The sequence below is a fragment of the Paroedura picta genome, chromosome 7 (genome assembly GCF_049243985.1).
Source record: "Paroedura picta isolate Pp20150507F chromosome 7, Ppicta_v3.0, whole genome shotgun sequence".
In the NCBI taxonomy this organism is placed as follows: domain Eukaryota; kingdom Metazoa; phylum Chordata; class Lepidosauria; order Squamata; family Gekkonidae; genus Paroedura; species Paroedura picta.
In genome coordinates, this window is record NC_135375.1 from 88591720 (window position 1) to 88614129 (window position 22410).

General features: G+C 44.3%; 2 protein-coding genes across 2 annotated transcripts in view; one reads left to right on the forward strand and one right to left on the reverse strand.

Annotated features, from left to right (window-relative positions):
- The window catches only part of SNX30 (sorting nexin family member 30), a 44365-nt gene extending 35564 nt beyond the window's left edge, over positions 1–8801 (forward strand). The window contains exon 9 of the mRNA XM_077345318.1: positions 991–8801. Within this exon, the coding sequence (XP_077201433.1) occupies positions 991–1050 (60 nt within the window). The 3' untranslated portion in view covers positions 1051–8801. The remainder of the gene's footprint in view (positions 1–990) is intronic.
- A 542-nt stretch (positions 8802–9343) lies between these two features.
- Positions 9344–19630, reverse strand: SLC46A2 (solute carrier family 46 member 2). Its single transcript, XM_077345327.1, has 4 exons — positions 17953–19630; positions 15332–15415; positions 13972–14128; positions 9344–10715 (listed from the first exon to the last, which is right to left on the reverse strand). Exons 1-4 carry the CDS (start codon positions 18983–18985, stop codon positions 10658–10660), a joined length of 1332 nt encoding a protein of 443 aa, XP_077201442.1. The 5' UTR covers positions 18986–19630; the 3' UTR covers positions 9344–10657.
- Positions 19631–22410: the final 2780 nt, after the last annotated feature.

The window sequence follows — 22410 nt, forward strand, 5'->3', positions numbered from 1 at the left end:
TAGCAAGAGGGACATAATTTTATATTAATTTCCGGTAGGGTATAAGCTTTTGTTAGTCACTGCTCATTTCTTCTCCAGAAGTGAATAATGACTCATGAATTCTCATACTCTACCACACATTTTGCTAGTCTTTAAGGTGCTACTGGGCTCTTACTCTCTTCTGTTGCCACAGACTAATATGACATCCCATTTAGCTCTTAAATGCATTTTCAGGCTTACTCGTTCTGCAGAGAGATCCAGTTTCATCGACTGATATTGCTGTTCCTGCTAACATCATGTTAATGAATGAAATGGTTTTAAAGAATCAAGCAGCCAGAAAACATCATATCATTAGATGTGTGAGGGATGGAGTTTCCCACTGTCCAACATCTTGTTTGAAAGCATAACTGGATCCTTTTTATAATCTGCTGGCCTGCACACATAAGTCTTACATCAGTTGGCACTTGGAGGACTGCTTCTCCATTTGAGACCCGTAGGTGTAATGTGTATGCAGGAATATCTGTATGTATGAGAAGCTTATACCTTGTGGATACCTTTAGCCAGTGCCGTGGCTGCAGTACTGTGCATTAATATGACTTGGAGTGGATGGGAACTTTTCCATCTCTGTATCTGATAAGAAATCAGGAAGGCTGGGAATAACCAAAAGCCCTGCTCCATGTGTGAACTCATTGTTTCACTTGGGGACAAGTTTGTAGAGCAGAACTTGGGCCACAACCCTTGTGGGAGGTGTAGTCCTGAAACTGCAGCGCCATTTCCCACGATACCACAGCTGTTCCTTTTAACCCCAGACATTTTAGGCCCACAGAGCTCAGCTTGCATATCAGAGACGAGAGAGGGTTCTAATAGTTGCCTGTTGGAAACAACGATATTTCTTCTTTGGCTGAGGGAACATGCTAGACCTCAAGTTGTGTTCTTGTGTGCCAGCTGGGGCAGAGAAAGGCTGATGTGTGGATTGTTTGGTTTATTTGGTCTCCCTTTTTTGTTTGATAGTGCCTTACGGCGTGGGAGTCTATTATACCACTGTTGCAAGAGAAACCAGAGACCAAATAAGAAGAACCCTTCCCTCCCACATCCTGGACCTCTGACCAAGTGCATGGTACCACTGGAGATACACCTATGCACGACTTCGTCTGATTTTCCTCTTCCCCATTCCGCACTTCCAGATGAAACACTGCCTGTGCCGAAACTTGGGACAGACCAACTTGCGAGTGCTTGCAACTCTGCATTTTTGCCACCGTTTATTAACCCATCTGAGTTGGCCAGTGGGGTGATACTTGGCTAATGGGCAGATGAACACACAGGGATTTATTCTTCACTTGGACCGCTTTATATTGAATGAAGCTGCTCTCAGTGGAACACTTACAATTAATAATAAAAACTCTTAAATGCAAGGTGCCAACATGACATCTTTTATTACCCTCCCTTTTTCTTGCTTCCCAAGTTAAGGGGTGGTTGATCATGCAAAAAAAAAAAAAAAAGTCCCTCCCTTAAATCTTTAAAAAAACTTCTTTCATGGAAGGGGAATGTGGATGGTGAAGATAAATACTGGATTCTGTAAGATTTCTGAATTATCTTGTGGCGTTTTTGACCGGCGGAGCAAGACCAGGGAAAGGAGTTATCTTGGGAGAATGTACTAGAAACGTGGCAGAATGTTCATGAGGTAAACGTCCTGTGGGTGTGGCACGTAGCCCATTTTCCACAGCCTTACTAGCCATTTGGGGGAAGAAAAGGAGGAGAAAATGTCAGGGGTATTGTCCAAAGAATACAGAAGGTCTTTAAAACTCTGTTTGATCCCCCCCCCTAGAGTTACTGGCATTTTTGCCTTAGGATAAATCTGCACTTGTAAGGGCTCAAGTCTTACTAAACATATAACACAATTTCACCTCAGACTAATTTGTAAATTCCTTTTGGACAGGAATGAGGAGACTCTTGTGTGTGTGCGTTTGTGGGATAAATCTAATTTATATGTCATATCGCTTGACCAGTCATAGAAAAGCCCCTCATGTGACATGTTAGGAGTGAGGACAGAAGGGATAAAATGCTTAAGTCAACCATTTTATTGGCTTGACATGGCAAGCACTACTGCAGCAAAGTTTCCTTCATGGTCTTCAGCTCCACATACATAGTTTGTGAAGAAGACTTGCCAGGGAAGACTGCTGATCCAGCACAGCTGCTTTGCTTATCTTTTCCAACAGTTGTGAAGCCAAGGAGTTCCTGCAGAAATTGCCTTTTATGTAGATGTGTATTTGTGGGACTTGAAGATAACAGTGAACAGCTGTAACTGTACCATTGTATAAATACTGTCTTTCCTCCGTCACCACCACTGCTTTTGAGTGCTCAATTTCTATTTGTTGTTTTACAGTATATTTAAACTGTTAAAATAGCAGATATAAACATTGCCCCACCTTTAATTTTATTTAATACAATAGCATGTACATGTCACAGGAGCCCCTCCCCAACGTTTAAGACACAAACTTGAAAAAGTGTGTGGTGAATCTTCTGATTTTTTCCCCCTTAGATTTGGATTCCCTAGATCAACAGCTCAAGTTGCTCATCTTTATCACTGTGTTCCTAAGCAGGTGGTGGGGAGGGGTGTAAATAATGGCAATCACCATGTAAAGAAATATCACTCATACAAGTTTTAGCTGGTTTCAATCTGCATGTGAGTCCAAACAAAAAGAAAGGTGTGCTTAGTTATAGAGGCCCATATATATGATAGGAAAATCATTTGCTTCTGTGTATGCAAGGAGGAGAGATGGCTAAAGATCAAGCTAAGGAACGCTCAGAGGATACCTGAACAGTGTCCAAACGGGTTTTAAAAAATTGAACAGCTCTCTGTGAGGGACAGGGCAGCTCTTTATTTGCTCAAAACCACTGTTCCCTCTTCCACATCCCCATCCGTGAGGTAAAATCCAGGATTTTCAGAACAGATTGGTGAAAACAGTCTAATAGACAAATGTCAGGAGGGGAAGAGATTAAGTAGGTCCCTCTCACATCTCCAGTCAAAACTTAGTGGTCTACAGGAGGCCTCCACCACTTCTTTGATAAGAAATTATTTGCTTTCTCTATGTAATATTTTGGTTGTCCCCAAGATGGCACCCATCACCAACAGTTTTGGTCAGTAAAACCTAAAACTCACAAGATGCGGGAAATCCTAATTATTTGGTAAGGTTTTAGTCTCAGAATTTGGAGTTTCTCTAAAGAGTAATTGATAATTTTCAGCCTTCATGTGCTAAAAGTATAAGCTTAGATTTTTCAGTTTATGAAATGGAAAATCCTGTTTGTGTTGAATTGAGTGCCTTTGGTGGCAGTAATCATTCTAATCAAGTTTAGGGTATGAATCTGCCACAAGGATTTGAAATGTAATGTTTTCTAAGATTCAAGTGTTAAGAACGCATGAGATGTAAGAAGCAAGTCTCATTGAACTTGGAGAGTGTCTCAAACCCAGTTCCCTAAACTTTTGTCAAGGTTTAGCCTTTCCAATGTTGCTGAAATTCAATTTTATTATTGCTGGCCAGTTTTTTGGGGGGATAGGGGACTACCATAGTTCTACGCCTGACCTGATCTAGCTTCATTCCTCCTTTCTTCTGATTTTCCTCATAGAATTAATACTTTGGAGGAACAACCAGCTGTAGACATCTTCCCAGCCCCTATCTAATTTGTATTTCCCTTCTTTGAGATGTTTCAAAATGTCAACATGTATTGTATGTAACACAGTGGCTAAGAATTGGGAATGTTCAGTTTATATTTTACCTCAACCATCGATTCTCCAGGTAGCCTCAAGCAAAAACCACTTTCCGACAACAGTACAAGAGAGATCTGGGGAGTGTGTGGAATGGGTGAGAATACTGATCTGCTTAATACGGTGGCTTGTAAGATCTGCTCCTGAGGTGTAATGGCTTGAATCCGGATGAGCATTTCCATGGACAGAAGGACTTTTGTCTTCAGAGTATGGCTTTCTCAGCTTACCCCTCCCATTGCATCTGCTAATACCCACCCTTGAAATGCTGTTCCTGGGGGTCCCCAGGAAGGGGGAAATTATGCTCTAGGTAGAAACTGTTCTGCCCATTTAAATGATGGCATCGAAGCCTAATTACATATGAATCTTGGTAGAATGTTTTAATTGCTGTGCAATTAAAATTTAAGTGCTGTTTGAGACTTGGATGGGGGGGGGGAGAACACAAAGTTGAGCTTAGTGGTTACATGACTACACATGTGCTTGGATTGTTAAAAATGAGCTTTAAATTTTTCACATGTGCAATTTTCTGGTAATCCCCAAAGAAGTTATATGTTGTTTTGCAGCATCACACATACCATCTGTTCTTTGTGAAGGCTTTATGGAGTTGAGATGCTTTTCTAGAAATACGTTTCAGTAAATAAGGTACTTCTTACTAGTGACAAAGGATTGTAAGCTGTGACTTCTTCGAGTGACATGGGCGGGGAGGTCTTCAGTCTCAAACTTAGCTACATTTAATTTGTCATTGGATGACTGAGGATCAAGCCGAAATTTCTGATTTGGCAGCTGACGATTAAAGCATCCAGAAATAACCTTGTGCTTGTGTCGCAGTTCACATTGTAGGATCAAAAATATCTAGTCACACAGCAATTGGAATGTATGGCAGTGCTCTGGCAGGTAGCAAAATGTAGATAAGAATTTTGACATGTTGTTAGCTGTCAAGTTGACCTGAGATCCTCCTTTTTACGCTCCCAAATCAGGCATGCTAAGTCAGGTAGAACAGATAGATGGTGCCATGGGGGTAATAATGCTCCCCCAACAGTTTCAGTAGCTGTAGGATTTCCCACCCCAATTGTTGCATTTTCTATTAAATGGCTAGGCATATTGCAGATTTTGTGTTATGGGAAAGTCAGTACCTGTCAACGAAGCCCTTGTGTAATAAATTGAATGTCATTGATTTTCTCCACACCTCCCAGTAAAATTGAATTATTAGGATAGTGGTATGCTTGCAAATGTTAATGACCTCTTTTGCTCGAGTGTCCTGTCACTGATTCCCTAATCTGTGTTGGCAGTGTTCATTTCCAGAAATGTACCTTTAAGCCTCTAGCCTTCAAATCCTGGCTTCGCTGTTTCATTGGATATTTGTCAGCAAGGTAAGCAGGCATCAGAACACACCTGGCAGGCTCTTGCATCCTTTGACCTGCCATTGAAAAGGAAGGCGTTTTCATAGCAGGAGGCCAATATGGTAGAAGGAAGAAGAAGTGGTGGCCGTATTCTGAAAGAGGCAGTTTCATAGACCAGATTGCATCCTGCAAAGTGTCTTTCTTTTGGTGCCATGTTTAATTTGCACAAACCATGTCTGACATATAAAGCTTGCACGTCACCTGATACAGTGTGTCCTGAAGGCTACCTGCATGCTCTTTTGTCAAATGCCTATTCCACTTGGCTCATGCCCAGTGCCCACCCATCCTGATTCAATTTAAACATTGCTACCATGAAGAACTTAGGCCATTTGGGCTACAGACACAGGGGTCTTGATCAGGTACATGGACAGAAATAATCTTGTAGCCAGAGGACAGTTAGGCTGCCTTTTAGCTTGTGATGCTACTACATGTTTAATAGGTTTAAGAATGTCTCCTCTGTCCTCTGCTACTAAGTATGTTTTTGTTCCAAGAGGCTAGATTGGTAGGATTGATGCATAATTAGGTTTTCATTGCTTTTCTCCCCAAAAATGTCAGTGCTCATGGCTCTATTGCTAGTTCCTACATTTTGACCAAGGTTTTCTGAACAAATGAAGCCCTTTAAAAATGTTAACTTTGAAAACTTATAAAGCTATCGTTGCTTGTACCAAATATTTTTTGATAAGTGTAGGTGGAGAATTGTACAGTTAGGAAGATGAAAATGTATAGTGGTCCCTCCCATCAGCACTTCGTAATGTCAGTGTTAAAGTCATCATGGCATTCATGTAGATCTCCATTCCCTTCACCTCCCAGGGATCGGGCAGTTTTAGCCAAACAGCATTGGAGAAACCATTTTGCTCTAATAGCTGCGCTTAAGCTGGTGGCATTTAAATGTGCCGCTGAACTTACAGTTGATGTCCAAAATAAAGGATGTATGTTGGGTCACTTAAAGGCATACAGTGTTACAAATTTGGCTTGGTGTTCTGCGGTCACAAATGGCCTGTTGATGTTAGTCTGATAGTAAAAGTTGAAGTCCTTGAGTGTTTTTACATTTGAGATTGACAGAGCAACCCTAAATGGAATTACACTTCTCAAAACCCATTGACTTCATTAGAATCAGGAGGGTGTAACTCTGCTCAGGACTGTACTGTTGGAGTACTGATTTTTCCAGTAGGGTAAGCCAATACCAGTGCTCTGGCCCATTGTAAGTTTTACACATGCATGATTGATGATTTGTCATTAAATTCACACACCTCTGATACCGCCCAGATGTTTTCCCTGTTTTTGCTTTGTGGAGCATCCAACGTGTTTGGCAGAAACCTCATTTATGACAATCTCTTTAGGAAGGTGGCCATCTAAGACCACCAGTGTCCCATTGGAAAGGGAAGGAGTGCATTTTCAAAGGTCTCACCCTCATTGTTAACTCTCCTTCCGTTGCTTCCTGCAGGCACCATTTTCCTTGCAGTGCCATGGGAGAGTTTTTTTGTTTTAGGTTTTTAGGAAATCGGTAGTTACTATAGCACCTAACTGCTGCAAACAAAAGCCTTCCAGTACTTCGGCTGGGAAAAGGGGAGAGGGGTGACAAGAGGGAAGAGCACAGAAAACTTTTGTCTGGATGCTCCTTTGCCTAGAGCAGATGATTTCCATGCAGTTGCAGCAGCAATGAATGCAGCTCGGAAGAGGCTGGTTTTAAGCTTTCCCTGTGAATACAGGTTTCCAAATGGTTTTTGGAATAGGCGCAGCAATATAACTGAGAAACTCTCTGGAGGAAGGAAGCGAAAAGTGCTGGTTTTGGTTCTGGTTCTATCTCTAGGGAAGACATGTGGCTGGTCGGCAGACTTATCTGTCACTGTAGCCATTGAGAAATGGGAGATCAGCTGAACAAGATAAGGGAACATCTTTCCCACCTCAATCAGGGTAGCATCAAGTTTTCCTTGGACTCTTGAACAGGCCCCCCCAGCCCTATAAGGACATTTTTGAGTTTTTGAAAAAGGTGGGTAACACCACAAAATGGCTGCTACAGAAAAGCCATGACCCACTACAAAACATGGTGGTCTTGACCTCTGTGGCACCCAATATTGAAAGGTTCCAGGCTGTCCGAGGATGAAAGCAGCTCCTTAAAAATGCAAAGAGGATGCCTTTGCTCCAAGGATATAGATCAAGATAAGTAGCCTACTTAGTCTGGAGTCTGTAGAAAAAACCAAGAATCCAGTAATACCTTAAAGATAGACACAATTTGTGTTACTACTCACTTCTACAGATACCTTACAAAAGCTCATACTCTGCCACAAATTTGTTTCTTAGTCTTTAAGGTGCTTCTGGACTCTCTCCCCTTTTGCTCCAGTGAGGTGAAGGAAAGAGGATTACATTTTAGCTTTGAGGAAAAAGCAGCTCTGGACTAGAAAGGAGTAGGCGCCAGAAAGCACATCTAGGGCCAAAGCAATAGCAAAGCCCTGTTCTAGAATATGGCTGCTACTTAAAGAGGGGAACAGAACATTTATATCTCCTCCCTCAGCCACTCCACTCTGAAGGGGAGGCCTTTGTAGAAAGAAAAGTTCAATAAACACATGGTGGAAAGAGTCGTTTCAACTTGCTTCAGGTTTGCTCTCAATGTACTTTTGACTTAAGTGAGCTTTCAAGGGCAGTGGTAACGTGAGAGAATCAATTGGCTAGCAGCTAAATATTTCTCTACAAAGGTGAACAGATGGAATACTTACATGTTAAAGACATTTTTATGTACGCACAGAGTGGCAGTGTGATGGGGAAACAAACTCCCTTGCATGTACCTACTGTTATGTCCACACATTCCTGGAAATGTAAATCTTCCCTTGGTTCTTTATCATATTTAGTGTGGCACACACCAGTGTACAAATGTTACTTTGTAGTTTGAATGGACCTTCCGCCATTCAAAGTTTTGGTAGATGCAGGGGCCATCTCTGCTGTGAAATCTACTCTGGCTTTTGTTGGAACCTCTACATAAGAAAGTGGCTTAACCTGTCTCAGAGAAACCCTAGAGTTTTTGCAGCACATGTTTAAACGGAACAGCGTGACTGATGTACTTGTGAAATCTGTTTACAGAACTTTATGTCTTTTGTCCCCTCTTAGTTTAAATTCAAACTGAAGGCAACAGCGTTACAGTAGTGGGAGAAAAAAAAACTTAGCCACTTAACAAAGACTAAAGGAGGTGGGGCAGCCTAACAATATAAAGTGAAAATGAATTTGTCGCCAAAATGAAAGCTGTGAATTCCCAGGTAGCAGATACTGTACACACTGGTCTTGACCCCATATCTGGGTGTGTGTGGTTATATACCCCTTAGAAGCCGAATTTTTAAAACCGGCTTAAACTCTTGGGATGTCGGGCTGCAAGTAACCGGGAAGTTCTGTACAGGTTCCCTTGCAAAGAATGAACAAAGTGGGGCTTGTGCAGGAGAATTTTGCAGGTGCTTGTGTCCCAGGTGTCTGGCCAGGTGCTAGCAATGGCATGCTCACCTTTTCATATATATATATGTTTATAAAAGTATTGTGTTAATTATGTAATTGAAAATTTTTTTGAACGGGAAACTAATTTGTAATGCTTGATTAAACGATATGTGTACATTTTTGAATACTGTTTCTTTTCTCGTTTACTAAAGGAAATGGACCAATAAATGTATTACATTTCTTTACTGGTTGCTGTGTGGTCTCACTGTCTCTTTGCAGCATCCATGATGCCTTCAATATGGGCACGTATCCTCAGTATAGATCTTGGAGAACACTTTTAGAAGGCTTATTGAACAGGGAGAGTTAGCCTGCTGAGTGGCAAAAAGGGGCAGCTTGTGTGTGTGGCCTCTCAAGGACTTTGACAGCCTATTGATTGATAGAAGGGAGATTTAAGTGCCTGTCTCAAATAAATAGGCTGTAAAAGTCTAATGAATAATTACTGGACTGGTTGCTTCATTGCGACTTGGACATGGTTGGGTCGGTGTACTCAGATGTCTACCAAGCTACTACATAATGGGTGCCATTGCCATGACTATAAAACCACTCTGCACACATTTTGCTACCTTACTTGCATGCTAAAAGATGGAGATTTAACCACCAAGATTCTTGTGCCTTGTTGCCTTCCCCATGCTGCTGAAAGGGGCAGTATGTGCAAAAGAGGGGTGGTCAAATGAAACTATCCAAAATAGAGAAATTTGACCAGTTGGCTATCAAAAAAAGTAATCTGTTTTTGTTGATAATTGTTCCAATTTATTGAAAAAATGTATAACTTCAATACTTAATATTCAATATATATTATCTTCATATCTGTGATGGAATAGGCATGAAAACATAAACCAAACCAAAATGGGTTCTGGATAAACTCGATAGTCGGTTTTCAATGTTTCCTTCTTCCTCAGTGGTTTCTCAATATCGTCTCAATATCATCAAGTATTTCATATAAGCATTCCCTCAGGCTCAGCGTTTCATGGAGGTCTCTTCACTGTTCTGTGGCTGTGGGGTTTTCATAAACCCCAACCGGTTGAATTTTTCTGTTTTGAAAGGGGCAGTGTGGCAGCTGTAGTCAAAGCAGCTTTGAACACAGCACTATTCATGAGCTTAAGGGTTTGTGCCATCAGTTGTCGCACTGAGGGCTGTAAATACAATTGGGGTGGGATGGGGAAGTGGATCAACTGACTCCAGGGCTTTTTTGGGTGGTGGTACCATGACTTGCTGGTACTGGGCATGAGCACCTTTGCTGGAAGCATCCAAGTCCAGAAGGGGGTAATTGGTGCAGTCTTTTATACAAAAAAGCACTGTTGTGACTGAGCCCTTGAAGGAGAACTCGCACGGGAAACATGGTGCAATTTGAACACAGTCAAAGCTTTAAGGTGCCTATTCACTCCTTTGTGACTGGAAGGCACTTGGCTATTTTAAATAGGTACGGGTCCCATAGAATATAATTCAGGTTCTGTTTCACAATACTATTGCTAGTCCCAGGCAGATTTTAAGAATCTTCTGGTCCACTGGTGACCATTTCAACTCCTGGTTGAAGCTCCCACTTACCAAACATTCTAAGCATGTGTATCAGTCAGTCAGTTTCATCTTCAGAGATGTTGCTTGTTGGACCTCCCCGCCTCTCCTTGCAGCCGGAACTCAGTCACATGAGCCTGTCGTCCTATTGAATATTCCACCTGGTGACTCAAAACCTAAGTAGTGTAATGAGGACTCTGGTGAAAACTGCCTCAGAAGTACAAAGAAAGGGGGCCAAGGCAGTTCCTGGAGCAATACCTTTCCCTTATATCTTTTGGAGGCACAAAGAGGAAAGTAGGAGAAAGCGCTGAGGTCTGGAGAAAATGGAATATCAGTCCTAAATAGGGGTGCACTGAGCAAATGACACCAACTCCCCTCAATATAAACATTCCTCCCCCCCACTATCTCATATATGGTTCCATCAGACAAACTTCACTGTCAGTGCAGCCCATCAGAAGGCCAAAAGTAGCTTTCTTTTCTAAAGCGGTAGGCCCTCTGGGCCATGCAGTCCTGGGACACTTGTTTCAGCTCAGTCCGTTAAAATCTCCAGTGAACCGAATGAGGCGCGTTGCTTGTAGGCTACAATACTGCCCAGGGTGGGGGAGAAAAAGAAGCAATATAGAATGAATAAACTTGAAAGGGGAACAATTCAAGCACAATATTTCAGGGTCACATATTCCTTGTTTAGGATGGACTAATGTATAATTCTTCTTCGGAAGGCAAGTTTGTAGCAAGAAAACTAGCAAAATAAGGAGCTGATGGCTCAGAAGCCCACAGTTAGATGCTGGCTGCCTCTGGGCCCACTTAGCTTCCCCCAACTTCTCTATATGTTTTTAAGTGGTTTTAAGAAGGTACCAAGGGCAGGCTTGTAAATAGCCACTTGACTGGGTGTATCAACCACATTGTCTCCAGCTAGGAATAGGCTGTCAAATGAGGAAGTGATCATTGTGGCATATTAGCACAATGTATGGACTCCAGGAAGGATTTCGAAGAGGCAGAGGAACTAGAGATCAAATTGCCAACATACGCTGGATCATGGAGAAAGCTAGGGAGTACCAGAAGAACGTCTACTTCTGCTTCATTGACTATGCTAAAGCCTTTGATTGTGTGGAACACAACAAATTGTGGCAAGTTCTTAAAGAGATGGGAATACCAGAGCATCTTATTTGTCTCTTGAGAAATTTATATGCAGGTCAAGAAGCAACAGTGAGAACTGAACATGGAATCACTGACTGGTTCAAAATTGAGAAAGGAGTTCGGCAAGGCTGTATACTGTCGCCTTGCCTATTTAACTTGTATGCGGAGCACATCATGAGAAATGCGGGATTAGAGGAGTCACAAATTGGGATCAAGATTGCAGGGAGAAATATCAACAACCTCAGATATGCAGATGATAGCACTCTAATGGCAGAAAGTGAAGAGGAACTAAAGAGCCTGTTGATGCGGGTGAAGGAGGAGAGTGCAAAAGTTGGCTTGAAACTCAACATCAAGAAAACAAAGATCATGGCATCCGGCCCTCTCAATTCCTGGCAAATAGATGGGGAGAAATGGAGATAGTGACAGATTTTATTTTCCTGGGCTCCAAGATCACTGCAGATGGGGACTGCAGCAAAGAAATTAAAAGACGCTTGCTCCTGGGGAGGAAAGCTATGGCAAATCTAGACACCATCCTAAAAAGCAGAGACATCACCTTGCCAGCAAAAGTGAGTTTAGTCAAGGCTATGGTATTCCCAGTTGCAATGTATGGCTGCGAAAGTTGGACCATAAGGAAGGCCGAGCGTCAAAGAATTGATGCTTTTGAACTCTGATGCTGGAGAAGACTCTTGCGAGTCCCTTGGACTGCAAGGCGAACAAACCGGTCAGTCCTAGAGGAGATCAGTCCTGACTGCTCTTTAGAAGGCCAGATCCTGAAGATGAAACTCAAATACTTTGGCCACCTCATGAGAAGGAAGGACTCCCTGGAGAAGAGCCTAATGCTGGGAGCGATCGAGGGCAAAAGAAGAAGGGGACGACAGAGAATGAGGTGGCTGGATGGAGTCAGTGAAGCAGTAGGTGCAAACTTAAATGGACTCCATGGAATGGTAGAGGACAGGAAGGCCTGGAGGATCATTGTCCATGGGGTCGCGATGGGTCGGACACGACTTCGCACCTAACAACAACAACAACATGGACTCCAGGGTACAGCCAAACTCTTCAGAGACAACAAACCATCTTCAAGAGCAGTCCCAATTAAGAGCAAAGGACTGTGTGAGTTCAAGCTGTTTGAATAATACTGAAGAGTTGTTGCCATTTTATGGAACCTACATGGATGTCAGTGGAGTCATCCAAAGCCTTTGTTGGGCCAAGCGCTATTGATATACTTCATAATAATAACAAGAGTTGATTCTTATATGCCACTTTTCTCTATCAGAAGGAGTCTCAAAGTGGCTTACAGTAGCCTTTCCTCTCCCCACAACAGACACCCTGTGAGTGGGTGAGGCTGAGAGAGCCCTGATATCACTGATCGGTCAGAACAGCTTTCTCAGTGCCGTGGCGAGCCCAAGGATTATCCAGTTGACTGCACGTTGAGGAGGAGCGGGGAATCAAACCCGGCTTGCCAGATTAGAAGTTGGCACTCCTAACCACTACACCAAGCTGGCTCTTGGTGGGATCTGTAGAATTTTAAGTGTTCTGTGGTGTGAAGGGTGGCCTAACTCAGCTGTCTGGGACTTTCACGGGATAACTTCTTCTCTTGTGAGTGTTTAGAGATAAGTGGCAGTAGAGACTGGTAGAGAAGTAGGCCCATGCACAGATACCTCTGGGAGACAACAGCAGTTTTGTGCAACCGTGGCTCTACATGTGTACGGCCATTGGTAGCGGTGCAAGTTGAAGAGGAAAGAGCATCAGCACTTAGATCCCACTTGTGCTCAAGCAAGGTAACCGGTCATTTGACTGTGAATGCAAGGCCACAGTACGATGTCTACAAACTGCATGCATGTCTGTTGTCTCTGCCCCCATGTCCTAATCCAGCAATTGTGGTGGATGGAAGCTGTGCAGTACATCTTCTATGCTTGTGTGTGCTATGCCCACATTTGTACAAATGTGCATAATATTGGATGGGAGTAGCTTGTTGAGTTAAAAAGGCAAATGGGATTCTGGGCTGTATCAAAAGGAATATCATATCCAGATCACAGGAGGTGATGGTACCGCTTTACTCTGCTCTGGTTCAGCCTCACTTGGAATACTGTGTTCAGTTTTGGGCACCCCAGTTGAAGAGGGATGTTGACAAACTGGAACGTGTCCAGAGGAGGGCAACAAAGATGGTGAGGGGTTTGGAGACCAAGATGTATGAGGAAAGGTTGGGGGAGCTGGGTCTGTTTAGCCTGGAGAGGAGACGACTGAGAGGGGATTTGATAACCATCTTCAAGTATTTAAAAGGCTGCCATAGAGGATGGAGCAGAGTTGTTCTCTTTTGCCAAAACCAATGGGATGAAATTAATTCAAAAGAAATTCCGTCTCAACATCCAGAAGAAGTTTCTGACAGAGCGGTTTCTTAGTGGAACAGGCTTCCTCGGGAGGTGGTGGGTTCTCCATCTTTGGAAATTTCTAAACAGAGGCTAGATAGCCATCTGACAGAGAGGCTGATTCTGTGAAGGCTTAAGGGGGTGGCAGGTTACTGTGGGTGAGCAATAGGGATGTGCGTGTCCTGCATAGTGCAGGAGGTCCCTTCCAACTCTATTATTCTATGATTCTACTGGTGGGGGACTGGGCCCGCATTTCTGAGCGTGTAGGTTCTGCCTTTGTGTACGTCACATGGACAGTCTTGGAATCGCAGCATATTAGTTCCCCCGCCCCCTTGCTTACCTGATAGGGATGAGGCTCAAGCAAGTGATGCCACAGGACAAGAGGAAGCAGAACCCACCAAACCAGTCCAATGTGCTTTGATAGATCTTATTGAAGACTGTTGATGTCACAACCCCTGTGACCACCAGTGCCAGCTGCAGCAGAACAAATACTTTGCCTGGAAACAAGGACGGAAGGAAAACAGAGTAAAAAAACAAAACCCTTTAGAACCACTTCAACAATTAACCCCTTATTACCGTAACCTCTGATGTGTTTATATGGCTAAGATTGAATGAAGAGATGGAAAGCTAGCTACAAACAGACGGAAGAGCCTCTAGATCAGGGGTAGTCAACCTGTGGTCCTCCAGATGTCCATGGACTACAATTCCCATGAGCCCCTGCCAGCAAATGCTGGCAGGGGCTCATGGGAATTGTAGTCTATGGGCATCTGGAGGACCACAGGTTGACTACCCCTGATCTAGATAATTAGACATTATTTTCCCTCTGCTGTCTTTTGAGTGGTGGCAAGCGAGTCTATAAATATAGGAGTATTTATTGCATCAGCTACATAGAGGTGTGTGGAGTCTTGGGCTAGGATGGCTGATCTAAAACTCGCAGCCATTTTGAGCAATTAGCTCTGAAGCAATTCCTCATATTGTTTTAGGTAAACAAGCTCTTGGTGGAGGCACTGAGGGCCATACAGTTCATAACTATAATTAGCACAATTAACAAAACAGTTCTGGGAAGCCCCATCCTGCCTTCGTGTCACATTTCATCTCATGAGATTGGCAAGAAAAAAACAACAACGTCCTTAGAGTTTAGGATTATATTACCTTCATCGTAAGAGCATCCGAATCACCTACAGTCTTTAAGACCCACACACAGACTGGATAATCGGGAAATCAGGCTATCATATAGACTGAGTTCCCAACCCACACAAAGGCTAGCTCTGTGGGGAAGGGGGTGTGGTTTATGTGCCTTTAGTAAAAATGTTGGTTTCTGCTTTGGTTCACTGTTTGCGATAGACTGAATTATTATCAAGTGTTTTAATCCTGTCATATTTTTGAGGTATCTATTTGGGGAAAGGAGATGGAAGGTGGGGTAGAAATGCTTGTACAATGAATAATAACAACGTAAAGATTTGTGCCAGAGTGTGAATGTATGAACCAGGCCTACAAAGCCTAGTCTTTTGGGACATCTATAAAGGTAAGTCAGGAATAAAGAATAAGACCAAAATTAGCCAAACAATCTCCTGCTTTGCTTGTTGAGTTTCATTCTAGGCACTCAAAGGATAGAAAGTAACTCATCAGAATGGACTCATGCCGAATTTACCTCCTCTCTCTTTTCTCACTTAAACCAGCCCTTGAAAGGAGCCACTTACCGTATGAGGAACCTTCTACCTGTTTGGATAACATCGACCTGATTGTCGGCAGTGGAATGAGGGAGAACAGCATGACAACACGAGCTGCAACAGAAGAGAACAGATTCCATTCACTGACCTTCCAACGTGTGGCTGGAATCTGAAAGCATCAAATATACACTGGGAGGACCCCACATCAAATCTTGACACCGCTGGGAACTCAAGTTCAAATCCAGTGGCACCTTTAGGACCAACATACAAAAGCTATACCTTGAATAAAACTGTGTTGGTCTTAAAGGTAACACTGAACTTAAACTTTGTTTTGCTGCTCCAGATCAACATGGCTACCACCTGAGACCGAATTAATGCCGAATAACAGTTAGGCAGTCAATTAGGCCTCTCTCTCTCTCTCTCTCTCTTCTTTCTATATAAAGTTTGTTTCTCTTCTTAATGCACTTTTAGTATCTAGTGCTGTACTCCTCTTTGCATATTTAAACTCAGCCAAACTATACATTGAGAGAACCTCCTGCAACATTCTTCAGGCTTTGAGAAACCCCAGAAGGGAAATGACTGTACATAATATGGTTGGAAAACATAGCTGTGTGCACACCCACCCAGGGCCCTTCCCCTTCCCACCCCCTCTAGGCCCATCATTGACCATATTGGTAGGGGGAGGGGGGTCAATATATAGTTATATCACGATAAATGTTTAACAATTAAAAAAATATATATATATATAAATTAACTAACTCCCACCCATCCAGGGTCATCAAGAAACCCCAGGGTTTCACAAAACTCTGGTTAAGAAAACCCGCCTTAAGCCAACAGGCTCCAGATGATGCATGTGTGAAGTAATCAATTTATGACTGTCTGCTGGATCAAATAAGCAGCCTTTCCCCTGACGTTCCATTTATAAAACAGAAATGTTCCTTGTAAATTTTAGAAGATTAAAATGCTATTCGCCACCTGCAGGTTTCCAAACCTGCCTATTGTTGGTGAGCCACTCTAAGGAAGAGACCTTTCTGCCCGAGGTCCAACAGATGGCCAAAAACACATATATAAAAAAAGAAGGGAGCGATAGAATTTAGGCTGGCATGTGTATGAAGAGGACGTTTCTTTAGACATTAAGCAATGCTGTTGAAAAGGTGTATTAATAGTCTTTTCCTGGTAGAGAGTGGTAGAGAGTGACTGCGCAGGTGAATAGTTTGGTGTCGCTGGAAGGAAACAGGTTTGGTTCAGCCACACCCACATTTTCTTCTTTGAAGTCTTCAGTGACGGATGACACAAAAAAGGTTTTGTGCCACCTCTCTGTGCTTGTTGGCTTCATCAGGGCAAATGGGTGCCAACCTCTAGGTGTGGCCTGGAGTTCTCTCTGAATGACAACTGGTCTCAGTTCCCCTGGAGTTTGGGAGTAGATCTCCATGGCATTATACCCTGCTGTAGTGCCTCCACTCCCCAAACCACACCCTCCCAGGCTCCATCCCCAAATTTCCAAGAATTTCCCAACCCAGAGCTGATCACCCTAATTAATTGGCATAATTCATACGCAACTCTCTGCGCAATCATCAACCGAGTTAGTGCCTCCTAGGCCCATGGACTTTTGCTGTCAGGTTGCACCTGACCCCCTCAGGTCCCCAAGGCAAGAGATGTTCAAAGATAGTTTGTCAGTGCTTGCCTCTGAGTAATGCCCCTGGACTTCTTTGCTTGCCTGCCATCTAAATACTGATCCTGTTCAGCTTCTGAGGTCTGACAAGATCAGACTATCCTGGGCGATCCAGGTCAGGGCAGAACTAGGGCAGCTTGTTTTACATTGTCTCGGGAGCATGCACTGTTGTGTCGGTAGTGCTGCTGAGGACCAAGCTTGAGGTCCAGACAGAATTGTAAGCCTGCACTGTAATTGACCAATGCACGGCTAGATCCCATTTGCCGGATCCAGTCAGCTTAAAGTGAAACTGACCAAGAGTGCAGGCGGGTGGGGAGATCTATTGTGGGGCGTTTGTATAGAAGTTGGGGTTGATTGTGGGTTTCTTTGGTTCAGTTTTTGCCTCTTTGTGCCATCATGCTTTTAGAGAGGAGCAAACGAACTATGTCATTAGAAGAGAAGATATTACGGCTAAAGCGCACTTATTTTGGACACATCATGTGATCAAACTCACTAGAAAAATCATTAATGCTCAGCATGGTCAGCAGCAAAACGAAACATGATCGCCAAAGGATCCTCTGGCTTGACACGGTCAAAGCAGACACAGAGGCGAGCATGAAACAACTAAGCTGTCAGAAACAGGGGCACATGGCAGAGACTTTCCTATAGGGCCAGACACGACTGAATGGATAACAACAACAACAACCATCATGCTGGGTCACAATAAAGAGCTGAAATGAACTCCCAGTGTCCAGCTTGGTGTCAGCCAGTTTGGTGTAGTGGTTAGGAGTGTGGATTCTGCACTCCCCCACATGCAGCCATCTGGGTGACCATGGATCTAACATACACATCCCTGGGTTTGGAGGGCATATGATCCTCAGGGCCCCAAATGTCCAGGAACGCACCCTAAGAAGTTCTCAGTTTTCCAATGGGAGATCAGGTTAGAAAGGCAATAAATAAACACCTGTGGAACAAGAGGTGGGCCAAAGCTCTGACTTACCCACGTAGAACAGGTATGTCCATCGCACAAAGGCCATGATGAAGATGCCCACAGCGAAGGACAAGATCCCTATCATGACCATCGTGGTGTCTCTTAAAAACCTGGAGAACACAAAGACACCCAGGAAGCTGGTGATAAAGATCATGTAGCCGGCTGCATAGGAATATCCGATATATTCTGGGCCCCAGCTGAGGGGCGCTTTAAGCAAAAAGAAGGGCAGCACGTCAATGGCTCCTGCCACAGCTAACTCATACATGATGGCCGCCACAAAGAGCATGGCAATGATGAGTCTGGAAGGGACTACTGTGGGTTGCTGCTCTGTGCTTTTGAAGACCAAATCTCTTTCATCATCAGGTGGCTTGCCATTGGGATGCTCCATGCTGGTGGAAGCAGCTGGGCAAGAACTCACAGGCGTGGGGACTTTAAGGACAAACAGACTGTAGACAAGGCAAAAGGCATACAGGGCAATGCTGGAAGAAACCAGCACCACACCCTGGTGATAACCAACATGGAAGGTGACAAAGAGATGTCCGGATGCTACACTCCCCAGGAAGCCAGCTAAGCCATAGGTGAGCTCAATGAGAATGAGGCGCAGTGATCTCCTCCTCTCCGATGAGCCCAGAGATGCCACAGCCATGACACTGGCCCAGTAAGTGGAGAAACCTCCACTCAGACCATGCAAGACAGCTGCCCCGTACATCACCTCAATTGGCCACGGCAACAGGATCAAGAGGAGCAGGACGGTCCGGGAGAGTAAATAGCCAAGGAGGGGGATGCAGATGGAGATCTTCCGGTCCTTCACATCTCCCAGTCTGGCCAGGCCGTAAGCCGACAGCAGCGGGGTCAGGCCTTGGAGGAGGTTGTAGATGATGTAGAAGTTGGAGATGGCTTTCTGCTGAGCACCTTCGCTGGCGTTTGCTGAGGAAGCGTTTGTGTGGTTGTAGTAATTCTTCACAACCAGCAGCAGGCCGGTATCATAGAAAGAGCTGGCCAGCTGAGCCACAGCGACCACAGGCTCGATCCAGGTTCTCATCTCCGTTGGTCGACCTTGATGACGAGGAGTCCGTGTTTGTTCAGCCTTTGTTCAGGCCAGGGTTTTTATGCCAGTCATAAAATCTGCACTGGCTGCCTGAGAAACAGAAGCCAAGAGGCATTCAGGAACGGTCTGCTTTGTTGATGTTTGCTCCTTTGGAATAAGCCTTTCCCTGTCTCTGTCTCATTCTCAGATTGCTTTTCTCTGTCTGAAGGCACGCCTACATGTTCTAACGCTTCCTGGTTTGCCTTTACGAAGTCATGTGGTCCTGCCTGGTGGGGATTTCCCAATTTCATTTTTAAGAACTGAAAGTGGTCGGGTCAGTTTTTCCCCAGTCCAGAGGGTTCTCCAGGGGAGCGTGCCTTGGGTTGTGAGGGTAAGTTGAGGCTGTGTGGAACAAGGATGGAGGGGAGCAGAGAAGAGCTCGATCCAGAGCAGGCTTCTGCAGTTCTGAGGCAGCAACTCATGCCTGCCTATAAGGATGAGAGGGCAAAGAAAAGGAGGAAATGCCAGCTCCCAGAGAATAGGACAGGCAAGTTTTGTGTCTGTGTGAGGGAGAGGGGGCGAGGGACAATGTGATGAATACAGAGAGCCGTTTCTGAGGTAACTTTGCACAGAGACAGCTGTTAGTCAAACAAACAAAAAAGCCCAGGTCCTCTTGGCTTTGCAACAGAAACCACAGAGAGGCAGTGAATCAAGCCCTGGATGTGTGCATTTGTGTAAACTGATGCTAAATCACAGCCAACTCCTGGCAACCCTGCAAGGCAAGAGGTGTTCAGGGGGTCTCCGTCCGTGTGTGCTGTGGCATCCCTCTGTGTAGTAACCCCAGACTTTCTTTGTTCATGCCCATCCAAACACTGTCCATGGCCAACCCTGCTTAGCTTCTGAGATGTGACCAGATCGGGCTAGTCTGGCCCATCCAGGTCAGGGCAAACTGAGCACTAGTTCAGCCAAAATAACAGCAGAGCCTGCTGACAGGTCAAAATGTTAATCCACCCCCCCCCCCCCCCCGAGTTTCAAAGCTGTATCCTTTTTAATTTTTCAAAAGCATGCTCTGTACATTTATCTGTTTAGTTGTCTGCACATCACTATCTTCATAATAAGGAAGGAAAGGATCTTTAAAACTGCAAACTTACTCTGGGGCTTAGGGAAGGAAGCAAAAAAAATGACATCACAGTCATTAGCCAATCACACTGTGTATGGATGTCTCATGACACAAACTTGAAACCCCAATCCCAAACTCAGCTCCAGAGACGCAAGACATTTGCACTGAGTATTGGAAGATGCTTCTAATGTAAGCCCTCCACTGCACTAAAAAATATTATTTCCATACAATCTATGGTTTTTTTGTTTATTCAGTTGATAGACCACCTATTTCAGTAGTCCGAAATGCATGCATGTTATGCACAAGACATTTTAAGCCCAGATTTATCCAGGTCCTGGTCCCCAGTATCATTTGAGCAATGTTCATACATTTACAAACAGCTGTGCTCACCCAGATGCAGGATGTACATGAAGGGTTGCCAGCTCCGGTTTGGGAACTCCATGGCGATTTTGGGGGAGGAGCCTGAGGAGGGCAGGGGTTGTGTGTGGGGGGTATAATACCATAAAGTCCACCTTCCAAAGCCACTGTCTTTTCCAGGTGAACTGACCTTCTTGCCTGGAGGTCAGCGGTAATCCCAGGTGATGTCCAGACGCCACCTGGAGATCATGTACATGTACAGGGCTTCTTCATCCCCAATGCCGTGGACACATAAGCACTAGACAAACCAGAGCTATAAAATCTTGTCAATTAGTCAGTCAACTTTGATCACCTTCTAGATTCCAGCAACTTTTCAAGCAAATGTGTGGTAGATGGCTGGCCTTGCTAAGCAATGATAAGCAGAGCGTAATTCAAGCTACAGACCAACACTTGACTGTCTGTACTGAGGGGAGGTGCTGGCTGGAACTGTATTTGTGAGAGTGTGAGTCATCTGGAGAGCTTTATGCATTGCAAAACCTGTGTGATTGCCGCAATCCTCTGGGCAGTTGTGTAAATGAATTATGGACACCCCCCTTTCAAATATGTTTCCCCTCCCTCAAGTTGTAAACTGCTTCTGTTTACTATGTCGGGAGATTGTGAAAGAAATACGCATGGTCACAATTTCCACCCATTCCAGTGTCCATTTTCCTCCCTTTATATCGTGGTATTTCCTTTTAGGGTGGCCAGGTCTGTAAGGAGATGTGGAGGTACAGCCTTAGGAGGGTCCAGGGAGCAATGGGGCTTCAACAGGGGACAGTAGTGAATCCAGTCTCCAAAGCAGCCATTTGTAGCCCCCTGGAATTGATGGCATTTGTGACGAGGACTTTGGCCTTAAGTGGGGATATGGACCTCAGTCCTTGTTCAGTGTTTGAATTCAATATGCCACACTAGATTTATTCAGAAATATACAAGTGGGGAACCTAAAAAAAATGATGGGGGGGGCATTTCACTTCTTGCCCCGGAAGGACGAACTTCGGGAGAGGAAGAGGGAAGTGAGACGACTTGAGTGAGTGTGGAGGAAGGCTTGTGGTGAAGTGGCAAGAACATCTTAGCACACGCTTATGAGGCCATATGAGATGGCAGTGAAGGTGGCAAAATTACCCTTAAGATAGCAAGATTGTGGCTCTGGCTTGAACAATAAGGCAGAAGAACATGGTTTAGTGTCCCCCCTTTGATACTTTTTCTTAATTGTACATATTCAGTGCAGACTGCCTACCTCATGCTTCCAATGTGTACTGTGTGTTGTTGACACGCTTCTTTCCTGATCACGGATTGCAATAATGAATTGAACAACGAAGCACAAAACTGTGCTGCTGCAATGGAAACATCCACAAGTCCTGTTGCTGTTTCTTGCTGTGCTGTTTTCCACGAAAAGCTGGTGTCAGGGTGTTGGTGAGTTGGAAGAGTTAGCATTTCTAGAGCAACTGGGATGTGGGAAGAAGGTGGGCGTGGTGGCTCAGCCTCCATAAATCTACAGGCTTTCCTTGGTAAAGAACTGGCAACCCCCATGAAGGGTCTTCTCTGCCCACCCCTGGTGCCAACTTTGCCTAGTAATGCTCAGGCCTCCTCCTTTTTGGGAAGGACAGCTATTCCTACGTGTTATATTGTATTTTCACTACCTCTTTCATAGTCCCAACCATGTACTGCCAGATTCCTGACTGGCCAGAAGTAATTTGTAAAACTGTAATGGCAGTTAACTGTGGTCAGTGTGAACGCTTATTCTCCTGAAGATGCAGTGAGAATTCTTGAAAGTACCTCACCCTATGATTAGGAAGTCTGATAGGTGTGTGTGGTAGAGAGGGCCTGCTTTAGCCTGTGGACTTATTCCACCCTGCCCACACCAAGGGGTTCCCAACTCCTAGAGAGGCTCTCTCTCTAGTAGGTGTAGCTACTGCCACCACTG